Source organism: Charadrius vociferus, unplaced genomic scaffold (assembly GCF_000708025.1).
Source record: "Charadrius vociferus isolate BGI_N301 unplaced genomic scaffold, ASM70802v2 scaffold360, whole genome shotgun sequence".
NCBI classification, from domain to species: Eukaryota; Metazoa; Chordata; class Aves; order Charadriiformes; family Charadriidae; genus Charadrius; species Charadrius vociferus.
The window spans coordinates 567172-582832 of NW_009646493.1; the positions used below are offsets into that span (position 1 = coordinate 567172).

Here is a 15661-nt window from a genome sequence, read left to right on the forward strand (position 1 = left end):
CATCTTTCTGTGGAGTCACGTTAGCCATGTTTTTGCCCCAGCTTCTAGTTTCTAGATTACAGAAAATTATACTCTGTCTTGAGAGCCTCCAGTGCCTGCTAATGATTTCTTCAGTTTCATTAGATAAATTCATTGATATATGCCTTTTCTCAACTATCTTTTTCTCTGTAGATTTCTGTTTTCGGAAAATATTGCTGCTTTATAGGTATAAAGGGTCTCATTATGTCCCCATTTAACTCCTTCATATAGTTGTCAATTATTGATATCAAAACCAAGTACTTCTAACACCAACATTTCACAGCAATAATTCAAAGGCATATTTGAATATAAAGAAATATTCCCTTCCACTGCCTGTACAGTGTTTTCTTTTGGTGAGATGAATGGGGGTGGGAGGAAACAAACATGTTTTTCCACCTTTCCTTTACAAAACAACCTCTGTTAGTTTATTACCAATAATGAAATGAATCGTCACAAATTTCACAGTAGGATCAAGCAACCAAGAAAAGAAAGTCTTCTCATAAAGAATCAGAATACACAAAGAATGTAAACAGCTTATTAAATTGTATTTTCCTGAGGCTATTTCACATACTGTTAAACAACAAATACAGAAATTAATTGGGTTAATTACACTGCTTTTGTTCAGTGATCGTTTGAAGGAAAAAAAAAAAAAAAAGATCCGATATACCTATGGACAAAACTCAAAGTCATTTTTTCAGATGTTTTAGCTAACAAAATTCCAGAAACATAGATGGAAGGGAAAGCTATGATTAGGACAACAGAATTTTCCTCATTTTGCTTGGGATCACATAATGAATTCCTAGCAGGCGTATGAATAGAATCCAAGCATCACACTCCTGAATAATCTTTTCTAACCATTACAAAGTAAGAGTTAGTCAGTTTAATGAGTGAATGAAGTGGCTGAAACCAACACACAAAAACATTTCATTGCCTTTTCACGCTTTTCGTGTTAACCTGCAACTCTATTAACTTTTGAATATTGGAATTCTACTAAAAATAGAAAAGGAAGAAAGAATGAATGAACCACAGAGTTGAATTTGTTAGTGATCCAAATAATGAGTAACTCACTACCAGTACCACAGTAACCACAGTAACTCACTACCAGTACCACAGTAACAAGCTAACAAACGTTTCATGATGGTTTTCTTTCCTAATGTGCCTCTATCAGGCAGATCAGTTTGCTAGTTCCTTCGGTTCGACCGAGGGTTAAAGCTGTGGAAAAGAACAGACCTGTTAGGATAAATGTAGCTGACTATGATTCCCTGCTTTCAAGACAGAACTAAAAAAATGTTATTTAAAAGGAGATTTTAAAATAACATACAGAATTGCAAAATAAAAATATTTCTTCATTAAAATGTTGCTATTTCATATGCACAGAAACCTTGTAGACAGATGCTAAGCACTACATATGAAGATTATGGCCATGTGAAAACATTTTCTTAATAAACCCAAAGTTGGTAAGTAATTCAAACAAAGGACTGAATCTGAACTTCCACCTTCTCAATATGAGCAGAGAACATCCAGCAACTAACAGGACTACATTCAGCATCTGCAAAGGTGCGAGGAAGGTATTAAGTGCTATGCAAATTCCATTAACACAAAAAAAAAAAGCACACAAATATACCAGCCAAAAACAAGCAAGAGAGAAAATTCAACTAATTTACTCATCATATATTTTCAATTAGTGCTGAATATTTGTATGAACATTCTCATCACTCACACGACATATGATAAAAATAGTCTCCTTCCTACAGAGCGGTCAAGTCAAGTTCTAATGCTTAAACATTAAAATTTATTCACTAATCTGACACATCGATGGCAGTAGCCCCATTCTTCCTCTTTCTGAGAGGAACAAGCATCTTCCAGAAGCAATTTGTTGATAAGGAGTTGGGCCTGCAACACATTGCCAATACTTTTTGCTACAAACATAACTATTTCATAGTCTGTGTGTAACCTGAAAGAGACTAAAAAAAAAAAAAAAAAACAAAAAACAAACTCCAAAACCAACACCCTCCATCAAATCACCAAACCAAAAGAAAATCTTAACTCTCAATGACAGCTGCTTTGTTCCTGAACTACAAGGTGTGCTTTAAGAAAGCATTAAAGAGGGAGGCAAAATCATGTTTTAATAAAAAACAAGAGCTTCAAGTTTGACCACAGGGCTCAAACTGCCCTTCCATAATACGGGACTATCTCATCAGTAATTTAGTTGTCTTCCTGGAAAAAAATTACTGAAGTGTTACCATTGTGGATTAAAGTCAAAATAAGTGTTTTGTCTCTCACAACTAGGACAATCCACCTGTATAATAAAATAATTCTTGTTGTATTATTGAAGTAACACCCATAAGTGATTTTAAGATGATTCATGAGAAAATTGAATATATGCAACTTATAACAGCTAGTTTCTCTAAGCAGTAAGGGTCTTTGCTTGCTACTAAGGAGATTTATTTAGGCAAACTGCCTCACTCTGCATCTTCCTTGTTAAGCAGTCAGCTTAGCACTTTGTCAGCTGGCCCTTCGATTCAACAGCCAAATAAACTGACCTCTCCTACCTGGCGACAGGCATTTTAAACGCCTGTTTCTGTTTGCGCAAGAAATACAATGCCGTGCCTGTGCCTTCTAACATGTTTAAGAATCGGTTCTGTCTGTATTGATGAGTAAAGCTACTGTCAACTCTGAATGAATCACTGCTTTCTGAGTCCCGTCGAACTAGATTGTTCAGCTGTCCCATGATTCTATTTCAGTCATTAATTGAAGGTACTGCTCTCCGCATTTGTAATTGGATGTATGACATTTTGCAGGCACAGCTACACATCCCTAATTGGCATGTTTTTAAACTACTCTTCATTTAAATTGCTTTTTATCTTCTAAAAGATGCTGGTATTTCATAGTAGCAAGAGAGTAGCTTGGAAAAATAAAAATTAAACTGGCTATTCAAAATTAACACATACAATTGCTTCTCCTGCAGAGACTGACAGGAAGTCAGACTCACAAAAGAATTCATTTAAATTAGAATCCAGTTGATGGAAAAAAACATTTAAAGCTAAGGCCAAAAGTGCCATCTTTAAGAATTATGCAGTCTCCTAATTCACTACAAAGGAAAGGTTCACTCCAGAGAAGAGAATCGGGGCTGCCTGCTGCAGTAATCTGCCTTCCACCCAAATCCCATACCCCAGCCATCAAACGTCCTCTCTTATATCTGCCAGAGATTTAGGTATGCAGCAGTGCAGGACAGGGATGCTGGTTAAAATAATTACCTGTTTTCTGTCTCTCAAAATTGGTGAGTTTAGAGGCAGCTTCTGGGAGACTGATCCAATCTAGCAACAGCCAACATGGCCAAAATCACCCCATCCCAGCGGTAGGGGCTGAAGCAGCTCTGCTTTCTGGCTGGGAGCAAACACAGTGAAGGCACATGGCTGTTCAAGAAGATTCTCAACTCTTCTAGTTTTGTGTTTGGACACAAAGAACGGATGGTAGTACCTCCAGCCAACCAGATCCAATTAGCCAAAACCTTCCATTTGCTTTAACCGAATAAAAAGAGAAATAGGTGTACGCACAGCTCTGCTTAAATCACAGCAACTTTCTTAGGCAAATAAGCCCTTTGTTAAAAAAAAACACCAAAACTTACTGTATTGCCATCCAGAGGGACCTGGACGGGCTGGAGAGGTGGGCCCAAGCCAACCTCATGAAGTTCAACAAGGCCAAGTGCAAGGTCTTACATCTGGGTTGCAGCAATCCCAAACACAAATACAGGCTGGGCAGAGAATGGATCGAGAGCAGCCCTGAGGAGCAGGACTTGGTGGGGCTGGTTGATGAGAAGCTCAACATGAGCCGGCAATGCGTGATCACAGCCCAGAAAGGCAACCGCATCCTGGGCTGCATCAAAAGAAGCGTGGCCTGAAGGTTGATGGAGGTGATTCTGCCCTTCTACTCTGCTCTCGTGAGACCACACCAGGAGTACCGCATCCAGCTTTGGAGTCCCCAACATAAGAAGGACAGGGACCTGGTGGAGCGTGTCCAGAGGAGGGCCATGAAGATGATCCGAGGGCTGGAGCACCTCTCCTATGAGGAGAGGCTGAGAGAGTTGGGGCTGTTCAGCCTGGAGAAGAGAAGGCTCCAGGGAGATCTTATGGCAACCTTCCAGTACCTAAAGGGGGCCTACAGGAGAGCTGGGGAAGGACTTAACTAGGTCATGTAGTGACAGGACGAGTGAGAATGGCTTCAAACTGGAAGACGGTAGATTTTGAATAGATATCAGGAAGAAATTTTTCACTGAGGGTGACAAGGCACTGGAAGAGGATGCCCAGGGAAGCTGCTGAGGCCCCATTCCTGGAGGTGTTCAAGGCCAGGCTGGATGGGGCTTTGAGCAACCTGGTCTAGTGGGAGGTGTCCCTGCCCATGGCAGGGGGGTTGGAACTAGATGATTTTTAAGGTCCCTTCCAACCTAAACCATTCTATGATTCTAAAACTGGGGGATCTGTAAGCGCAACAGAGATTTTTTAATTCTGTGCAAAAAATTAACATACTTTTTTTTCTTGCTGTTTTAGTGAATGGGCCCACAAGTTGACGACAATCATTACACATCAAAGGATGAAATTAGATGCATAGAGGATGCCGATAACCATAACGTTTGGTGACACCTGAAAGAGTGGAAGAACTATCAATGAGACACTGATCTCTGAGATCTCAACGTGGATCACTAATCACAGCACCAAAAAACAACAGGGGTCTATTACATCCACCAATTATTCCTCCGACCAATGCATACTGCAGTTTCAATACAGTTTTATAGTGATTTATTCATTGTAATTTTAAACGTCCAAAATGATAAGGATCTCAACACTTCCCTTGTGAATCTATAAAAGACAGCAAAATATTTTATTACTTGGAAACCTTTCCTAATATTTCAACTGCAGCTCAATGTATATATTAAGTTTCTCTAAATAAAAAATATCAGTATCACACAGAATATCAATATATACCTTTTCAATATTTGTATGTTCAGCATATTTTAGCAATAGCTAAAACATTAGTGTGTTATCAGCATTATTTTGGTCACAAATTTAAAACAGTGCATCACATGAGCTGCTATGAAGAAAATTAACTTCATCCCAGCCAGACACAGTGCAAAGTGAAAACATACTTGATCATCGATAAGATGTCCACACAGCGGACTTTTCAAGAAATTAAAAACTTAAGAAAGTAGTAAAAAAAGTACTACCAAAAAAAAATCCCAGAAGCATTAGAAAAGCAGATAAAAGTAATCGCAATTTGGAAATACATGGATAAAAAGAGAGGGGGAAACCAACCCTTATGTATTAGGTAAGAGGTCAAAGACTAAGGGAAAAGAACTGCAGCCAAAGTTCCTCATGATTTTTAGCCATCTGCTCTGAACTACTGTGTCTGAAATGAGACAGAAGATATTAAACTTTCCAGAGCTACAAAGACGCTCAATAAAATTCTCCATCTAGCTCTAAGAATTTCATCAACAGAGAAATCTCATCAAATTAGAAGTTTCAGTACTCTTCTTCTCATACACAACAAAATAAGTGTGATTTCAAGAAGCTTTTCTCTCAGGGATCGTTTACTCTAGAAAACGTTAGTATCCACCACATCTGCTCAAATAACCAAAATATTCGTTGAACATTATACACATACAAAAACATACACACAAAATAAATACCAGGTGTAATACCTGCAGTATTGAGACACCTACAACACTCTATGTGCATGATGTATTTAGATTCAACACCATTTGATGGCAACAAAGCTACAGAAAGATCTCTCAGTAATCCGTAACTGGTGACACAATAACTTGGAATTAAACCAGATTAAAGCACCCACAAGCTACATTTCTAAATTGCCATTATAGACAAAGCTCTAGTTAACACAGTCAATGGAGACTACGAGCAATTCAGCTAACCCTATGTCACTCCACAGGCTCCCTGAAAGTATTGATTTGATCTTTCCTGAGCATCATTAAAGCTTAGAAAACTTAGTGCATAAACACATATATTCAGACACATGCTAGTCTGGAACAGACTCCCACCTACAGTGACAATAAATGCAAAGCAATGCACATGTAGAAAAAAACTTTACTGATAAAACAATGGGCTCTAAATTGATTCTTACAACACAGGAAAGATCTGGCTGTCTTTCTAAATAGTTCCCTGAAAACATAAGTTCAATACTCAGCAGTATTCAGAAAATCAAACATAATCTGAGGAATCATGAAGAAAAGAGTAGAAGAGGAAAAAAAAAAATTCAAAAAATTATGCCATGGTATAAATGAGGGATACTGTCGTGTCCACCACTGGTCCTCTATCTCAAAACAGTTACAGCAGAGTTGTAGAGAAGAATAAGACTGACCAGATGCATAAGCAATTTCCATATAGTCTAGTCCATCTGTTACATAACACTCAAAGAGGATAAAAATAATCTAAACACAAATATGAAGATTTCCAAATTATGAACATTTTGCAAGAGGGTATAAAGAATTTTTACTCTCCATTTCCCAGAATTATAGAGTAAGATGGCACCCAGTGAAATGATCAGCATTGGGTTTCAGAAACAAGCAGAAGTCCCACTATTTCACAGACTATGTAATAATGCCCTTAAGCTCATTAACACAGACCATATTAAAAACTAGAAAACCAAACAGCTCTGTAACCCATTTAGATAAATTAACAAGTGCAACAGCTCAGTATTCAGTTGCCAATGATATGAGTGAAACCTCTAGTTCAGGGACTCTGTCAACACCGTTGACAACTAAGAATCTTGATGCATTTGGGTAAGTATTTTTTTTTTTAATTTTTGAATTATGAAAAGGTCCTCATGAAATTACATGAACAGATAAAAAAACATCTATAATTTCATTATTTACTTGCCTTTTCAACTTTAGACTTTTGTGTTCACTTTTACAAGGTTCACTCATCATCCTCAAAACTTTCTTTGTAATGAAAACTGAGTCTGATAAAAAAATTGAGCTCTTGGAGTTGAATTGTTAAGAACACGTTTTCTGAGCCAGTACAGCAACACAAGCATGACAAACAATCATAAGCACAGACTGTACTGTTCTTGTCCACTCCTCCCAAAGTTTGGAGCTACTCAGTGTAATCACATTTTCTTAAAGGATAATAGTAATACACATGCCACTTTCATCTACATACTTAGAAATTGAAAAGTTGTCCCAAAGCAGTTCATAGGGTGAAAGTGAAGCCAGAAGTGAAAAGTTTTCCTGTGATGGGACAGTGATCAGTACATGACTGAAGACTGAATTTCCCAGAGGTATTCCAAGGAAGAATTATCCCTTCAGGATAAAAACAGCCCCTAATACCTTTACAGTTTGCAGTCAAGGTAGGAAGCTTTGGCCTAGAGATAGTCTAGCTGCACTAGCCCCTGTTATTTGCTGCTCAAGAATGACTTATTTTACTTGATTGGTTTGCTTTTGCCAGAGAATAAACAAAAAAATGTTTCATCTGCCCAAAATTGAAGCTACTTTCTTTTTAAAGAAGGAAAAGGATGAGAAATTTACTTAGAAAAATCTGCCAATGTGTTTTGTAGCAAAACAGATCAAGATAAGATTTAGGAGCTCTAACGAGCTAACAGGTCAGGAACAGGTAATTTGAGTTTAAACTCTGATCTGAGATTTTACTTTAAAAGGACAACAGAAGGAGTTTAAGATAATCATTAGTGCAATAACCATTTTGACCTTTAAAAAAAAATTAAAATACCTTCTCCGACTTTATTCTCCATTTTGCTTCAACATGCTTTTTATGTTAGAAGAATTAGACAGTTCCATTCCATTTAAAATTAACACTGGGGATTATGAGTTGTTACCAATCAGGTCACAGGATGGAAAGACACTGTTTCACAACATGCTTCAGATATTTTTGTTGGATATTTTCTTACCTCCATCTCCTTCTTCCTCTGCTTCATTTAAAACAATAATGCAGATATGTTTCCTCAGCTGACGCGTGTTGGAGAACTTCCGATTGCATTTCCTACATTCCAAGCTGCCTGGTGAGACTTCAGACAGTTCTGGACCTTCTTCTGTCCCAGGTGGAGTTTCTTCGCTTTGAACAGGATTATTTTCTGCCACATCTTCATCCACACAAAACTTTTTCGTAGACCCTTTTGGTCTGCCCCTTTTCCTCTTCACTACAAGAAGCTCTAGAAAAAAAGATTAAAGTTTAAAAGAAGCTATAATTAAATTCCACAGTTGATTATCTAATATCCATCTGATCTTTGAAAAACAGGAATATTAAATGAAGTTTGAGAGCCTCTATCCCTAAAGATTAAAAAAAGGTCAGCTTCACACAAACTTATTTTTAAGCAATGGTATTTGTTGGCATTTCTGCTAGCTGCAAAGCAACAACATTTGTGTTACTGAGATAGGCAGATGTCAAAGTGCCACAGTTTTACAGAAATTACACTTCAAGCACTCTTTTAGATTGTTGTATTAGCTTGTTGTTGTTTAGATTGTTGTATGTATTAGCATGCATATTCTACAAAGCTGCTCTGCTATGTTCTGACACTCTACAAAAAGCATTTTTAATTTAGATCACTCTCAAAGAAATCGCTTAAGTATGGACATATATTCAGAGAAAAATAGTTTATGTTTTAAAACCAAAAGCTCATTGTCCTTTTAATAAATTGAACTGTTACTCTCTAATATTTCCCGTGGTTCTTTATTGTTAGCACTTTCTAGCCAAAAGCAGTATAAAAATTGTTGGCAACAAATAAACTCCAGAAGTCATACAAAAAAATGTTTCCTTATTGAGTATTTCAAATAATTAAAATCAGAAGTAATCCATAATTCTTACTACATACAACATAACTTTACATTTCTGTAGGGGAAACTGATAAAACCTATGAGACGCAGTGAACACAGAAATGCATGACAACATAAAAAAATTCACACTCTTATTTCCTGCTTAAGATTTCTCTCATCAGTGCTGTGGTTACATCAAAAGCCAACTTGCTATCATGCACTCACAGATATAACTGTTGAAGACTGACCAAACCAATTAGACCCCAAGAAAACTTTTAGTCTACAAACCCAGATTCTCAGAGGGAAGGGGGGAATTTTCCAGCTAGTGATCAAGTTATTTTAGGAGATTTCAGTCGAGCTACAAGTTACTTCCATCTAACAGTTTAATACAATGAAAAGAATCAGTCTCTACCAGTCTCTATCCTTCTTGTTAATCTCAGGGGTTGCTTGCTTTTTTTAGTTCTTTATACTGTGCTTCTTGAGGAATTATCCGATTCTTATTGTATACATTTTAATTATTTACTTTGAAACTGCTTTTCTGCAAGAAACTGTCAGTTCACAAACAGTAAAGCACAGTAGCATTTAAATGATCTTTTAAAGTCTGAGCTCACATCTGGTGAAGTACCCAATCTACTCTGCATATCTGCATAAAGATACATAGTTCTAAGAAGGAAAAATTAGGGTGCATCTAGAAGAGCTTGCCTGATGGTATATGGAAAAATGGGATGCAGGCTTCTTCCAGGCTTTTAGAATTCATTTTATCTAATGCTAGACACTCGAGAGCTCAGATTAGTTAATGTTTGACTTCTATATTGAAGGAACAGTGAAACTACTCTCCAGAGTGCAGTTCAGATCACATAAGGCTTGAATCATCTCTGGATGCCAGGGTGACCAAGTTCCCAGTTTAAGAACCTTCAGTTACCTGCAGTGAATTCCAGCTATGAGAATTAAAAGGTAAAATAGCTTGATAAGGTCATCATAATTGCCAAAAAAAACCCAGAGTATAATGTGCATTAAAATGTGCTAAGTGAAATAGAACAGGTATGAAGCACCTGTCAGCCACCGTCTTTGTAATATCGTAGAGAAAGACAAGGGGGCTAGTACATACTAAAATTTTGTGAAGAACTCTGGGTTTAGCGCTCAGAAAAAAACAAACAAATTTAAATCTCGTGCATGTTTCTGCTTATGGTGGTCACAGCACAGAGATCCCTTTAAGTTTTCTTACACTAAAATATTTCCAAATCTTGAGACTTGTGCAGAAATAAAAATAAAATTATTGTCCTCAGAATTTCTGTTGGTTTGGGGTTTTTTGCACAGCACAGATGGGAGAAGTATGAAAATATGCCTTCTGGGTTAAAAGAGCGAAATGCCCAGCAATTAAGCAACTGCTGCAGTTCCAGAGGCTTGAAAATATCTTGAGATTATTCAAGCTAAAACAGACTGGCAGCACTACACGTAAATTGTGCCTCTTATGAGAAACATAAATTTCTACTACTCTTATTCCAGAAACTTTCACCAAAACTAGGGTATATCAAGAACAAAGGTTAAGAACTGACTAAAGCTTTTTATCAAGAATTCATCAAGCCAATAGCCTACCTTCTGCCTGATAAATTGAGAGTGACAGAGTAAAAGTCTGAAAAATCATGAAAGGAGAGAATATAAAAAAAAAAAAAAGAACAAACAAGTAAATTTCAACCACATGTACCAAAAAACCTTACTAAATTGACTGACATAGACCATATGGAAAAATAAGTGACCTTAAGGGAAGATGCTGCAAGACGACAGGAGGTGGTGGCAGCACCTTATTCAAAAACTGTTCAACATTCCCTTTAACTATTCCAGACAAATAAAACCCCACATACAGAGACCATAGCTTTGACTTAATCATGTTATTGATATCAAGCGGAAAAGCAAGTATTGTGCCTTATTAGAGGAGGACTGAGTACCCGTCTGCTTAAATATAATGTAAAAAGAATACTAAAAGGCTCATTATGAACAGGAAAAAAACAACCCTTTCACATAAATTTTGCTACCCTCCATCAGCAGTGTTCTGAATTTCTGTGCTGCTGCACTCGACTGAAAGTAGTTTTTGTCAATTATCAGCCAAAAAGACAGGGGTGATTTCAATGCTCTCAAAACTTCTCTTTGTTACCATTCATGCAATTTTGACACCCATCAATTGGAGCAACCAGTATTTGGTGCTTTGAGTTAAAGAAATTAACATACAATTAAAACAAGCAAACAACCAAATAACATTTACCTTCATATCAACCTGTAAAGAGGTCACAGTTTGCCAAAGTGTCGAACATAGTATGAGGAATACAAATGTGGATACTGCTCAGGTTACTATAAAATTATTAAATCACAGATTTGAAAAGTGAATCCAACTATGATATTCTCTGTGTATAATATTCTTTTCCTTCTTATACAATGCAATCACCAGATTACCCAAAATATTATTAAAGAAAATAATTAAGCAGAATAAGGTAAAAGAGCTGCTTCTTGACTGTTTTAATGTGAACTTAATGAAAAACAGAACAGCACATTCACATTAAGACAGAAACAGAAACAAAATCTTGAAAGCAAGTGGCAATGTGAGAACTGCTCCTTTAGAAGGTTGATAGTAGATCCTCCTCTATGACCTACAAAACTGCAGTTCTTATCACTGTGACTACTAATGGTGTGGCAAACATATAAAGGATGTGTAAATTTTACATCAGTTTGTAAATGAGCCTACCAGTAGGAGAATCTGCAGCCATTCTCAGACATTTAAAAAGGTTTGGTGGCAAGCACTGGGTAGCAACATACACAGGAACAGGACGACTCACATGGACAACTGATAGATCACCAGAACTTCTGAGTGTATGACAGTCTTCATTTCCTTGCACCTTGTTTTCCTCTTTCCAGGGCCAAACATATTGCAATCTACTTTGAATTAGCAATGCCAGAATTAAATTTTTAACAATGCACGTGACCATAAAATTCCAGCTGTCTCTCTCTGCCCAGCTTGCCACCAGCTAGCCATTCATGCTGCACTGTACTAATCACAGTTCAAAGCACCACCCAAGATTAACAAAACACAGTAATTGAACAGTAGTAGTATATTGCCATTCCTCTGTTAGCATGTCATCAAGTTAATCAGAAACATCATCGCTTGCCAGAAAAAAGAATCTGCTTAACTGTTAAAAATAGTTTATTAAAAAAATGAATAAATTCCCCACTTATTTCAAGGACGCTTAGTCATAAGTTTTAAATTGGTCATTAAAAAGATTTTAAAAGAACCTGTTCCCCCAAGAAAACCGTAGGTTTTTTCCTGGGGATTTTACACTCATCACAGACTCACTGGAACGAAACTTTATGTTGACTGGTACTGGATGCGCAACAGCAATATTCTGGGAAGACAGTCTGTGCTATGCTGTATAATTATGCACTCAAAGACATAAAAAAGGCACTTCAAAAAGAGAATAATGAAATAAACTATATGTCTATTTTTATACTGTTCCTTCATAAAGATTATTCACATAAGCTTCTCCAAATCGGTCCATTTAATAATCAATTGTCTAAAAAATATTCAGAACACAACTAACACAGAACATTTCCATTTATGAGGCTTTCGTATTATTATCCAGCAGAATTAGAGGTAATTAATCCCTTGAAGTTTAGCTAAGCTACATATATATCCCCCTCTCAATCAGATTCTACTGAGGTCTGTGATCATTCCCAGTACTTACTTGTCTGGGATCATGCTACATAAAAATAGCGGTCCACACCAAGACCTCCAGAGCACTAGGGCCTAGACAACATTTTTTAAAGTTTTTTTTAAAAATAAACAAAGTTGCCAAAAAAAAAAAAAAAACAATAACTTCCCCATTGAGAATTTTTAACTCTTCATAGATTAGACCCTACACTTTAGACCCTACACTATGTAGATCCTGGCACACCAGCACCATGGATTCCACTGGGCCTAATGATTCTCAGTGTTTGCCTTGAAACCAAGCTTTACCAAAATTAGTTCACTAAAGGACAACATCCTTAAAGGGTAGGATTGTCCAAAGTTACTTTATCATGTATAGGAAAATGCAATAAATTGATAAGACTATACACTGTAAGTATATCACTGGTGTTTCTCCTCTGGTTTTCTACCCATCAGCATTAACTCAATTACATGCATAACTTGTAAAATAAAAGATAAAAAAAATCTTCAGTAAACCATTTTAGTGTTGTAACGGGGCAAATATCTCTGACTTTGGAAGAGTAGGAGGTGTAAGTGATCCCTATCAAACGTCTCTTTTTCTCCAGACCTGTGTAAGTCAGTAGCTCAACACAGTCACCACACTGGCAGCTGCAACATGATTCAAACAAAACATTTGCCAGAAGTCACAAAACACCTGTACAGTGTTCACTTAAACTTCACAACAGACTACCCTTTTCTCCAATCAATTTGTGTAATGGGAAAGAAGAAACATTAAAGTATGTTTATAGTACATGTTGAAATCTATGTGAAAGTAATTTACCTTGACATTCTTACTGAGAGCAGATGGCAAAGAGTTGGGCTACATAATTTGAAAAAGGTGGCACCACATGATCATATGAGATGATGAGAGGCATTCACCAAGAATAATGAAAAAGGTAACTAATGAACATGTAACTTAACATGGGAATGTTATATTTTACATAATTAGATTAGCAAAGTTGTTTTCTTAAAAGTTGTTTATTTCAGATCATAACAGTAATTACATACTATTCTCATAAACATACGATGGATGTTTAACTACATATAATACAGAAAGTGCAGACAGTCCCTGACAAGTGGAAAAAGAATTTTACAGAGGAGCCTTTTTACTAAAAGGAATAAGAACGTTACAAAATACCAGTCTTACTGTGCTCAGAAATACAGTTTAGTGAAGGGCTAATGGGAAACAAAGATTTAAGAAAGAAGATGCATTCTGCATGCCTGAGAAATTCATTCTGTATAATTAAAAGATTAGAATGTTATCATGAAATTTGATCTGGATTTGATATTTATTCATCATCTTCTGATGCACTGTTAATTTCAGACATCATGTGAAATAATAATCATCTGGTGCAATTTTTCCTCCCCAACCATCTGAGGAGATAGCAGCTATAGTTGAATAGTATATGACCATTATTAGAAATACCTTCTTATGTTGATGAAGTTAATGTAACTACTGAATTACCAGTGGTAAATAAATTAGGAAATATCACATGCATATGTTAATGATAAAAAACCCCAAACTTTTAAGGATATTAGTGTTTTTTATTCATAACCACATACTTTTTAAAATCCAGAAGTCAAAACCACTGGAAAATTCTAGTAGTTGGGTTAAACAAAACGCTTGCCAACAATATAAATCCATTGCTCAGTAAGGGTTTAAAAGACAGAACTATGAAGTCTGAATTATTTTAAACTCACTACTAATATTACAAAGAACTGCAATTATAATCAGTTAAAAATGGAATTAATAGAACTTCTTCCACTGCAGAGTAAAATTGCTCTGTATAACTAATTCAACCTTTGACTACCAGATTGCTTATTTACTAGCGCCAGTATCAAAGCATAGTTATAAATTATTAATCATGCCATTTCTTTTTGGGAATAGAACTATTAATATTATCTGAAACACAATAAGCAACAAGTTAGACAACTCAAAGCACACCACCATTCCTAAGCCTCAAGACCCCCATCCATGGTGTCCTGGTTGCTTTCCACTGCTATTACACATATCTTCCCACTGCTGTGACACAGCTTCAAATTAAAGCTGTAGGACTTAGCTATACTTGACATTTAAAATTAATGGATCAATGCCATCATCCCCTATCACATGCTGAGTTTACCAACATCCATCCTCCGATCTATTCTGCACTGAACAAAATTCAGGTTGGCAGTTGTCCAGTGGTCGTTACAAAAACAAGCTATGTAAATCGTTCTATACACAATGCAGAATCATCACACCACAGGTTTTATTAAAAAACTAAATGAACGCTTTGAAAATTACATTCCTTTCAATTCATGAATGTTACCTTCTGCATCTTTGTTTGTGTTTGTGGGTACTGTTAGAGGTTGGAGAGGAATAATGATGTCATCCACGTTGGTCCCTTCTTCTGTATGCTTCTCAGAGACATGAGACAACAGTTCAGACTGATTTGGTGAAAATAAGTTACAAAGCTTACACATGAAGATGGAATTGATCCCTGAAAAGTAATTTTAAAAAGAGGAGTTAGTGTTGCCAAATTGAAGTGGTCTGTTTATAACACCACTAGTTATTCAGATTACGGTTCAGCTAACACAATAATTATTAGTTAACTTCATACACTTAAGAGACAGTAACGAGCTGAAACAAAGAATGTTACACTGTTAAATGAAGACATTCATAATAAATCCCAAAATGAATTAAAGAAATGGTTAAACTTCTACCCAGATCCTCACAGGGCAAAAAATTTCTTCTGGCTCAAATCTCAGAAATAACAAGACCCAAAAGGAAGCAGGAAGACTTTTTTCTCCTTTCCAGCCACAGACAATGTTACAATTTCATATTTTGACAAACAACTGATAAAATTATGTAAGATGTTAAGTCATCGTCTAGGTTTGATGTGTACCACATTGGTATAAATGCAAACCATTTTATCTTTTACAAAGTAGCTCTTAAATACGGAGACGCTGGGCCCAAATCCTAATTTATGTTCACAGACCTCACTGTTCTTTCCTACATCTACTTAACCTTTTTACTTACCTCACCTAAGCAAGCCTAATTTGCTAATTACCTGTGTAAGTGATGGAAACAAAAGAATCACAGATTGGTCAGGGTTGGAAGGGACCTCTGGAGATCATCTAGTCCAACCCCCCTGCCA

At 36.4% G+C, this 15661-nt stretch overlaps 1 protein-coding gene across 3 annotated transcripts in view; it reads right to left on the bottom strand.

The window, feature by feature from the left end:
• Positions 1-14990, bottom strand: part of ZFAT (zinc finger and AT hook domain containing) — a 78921-nt gene extending 63931 nt beyond the window's left edge. For 2 of the 3 annotated variants that reach the window (XM_009882905.1, XM_009882897.1), the window contains exons 1-2: positions 14834-14990; positions 7930-8190 (exon numbers count right to left, since the gene is read on the bottom strand). In XM_009882905.1, the coding sequence (XP_009881207.1) occupies positions 7930-8190; positions 14834-14987 (415 nt within the window). In that variant the 5' untranslated portion in view covers positions 14988-14990. The remainder of the gene's footprint in view (positions 1-7929; positions 8191-14833) is intronic. The other variant, XM_009882889.1, reaches the window with a different exon arrangement.
• Between the last annotated feature and the right edge of the window lie 671 nt (positions 14991-15661).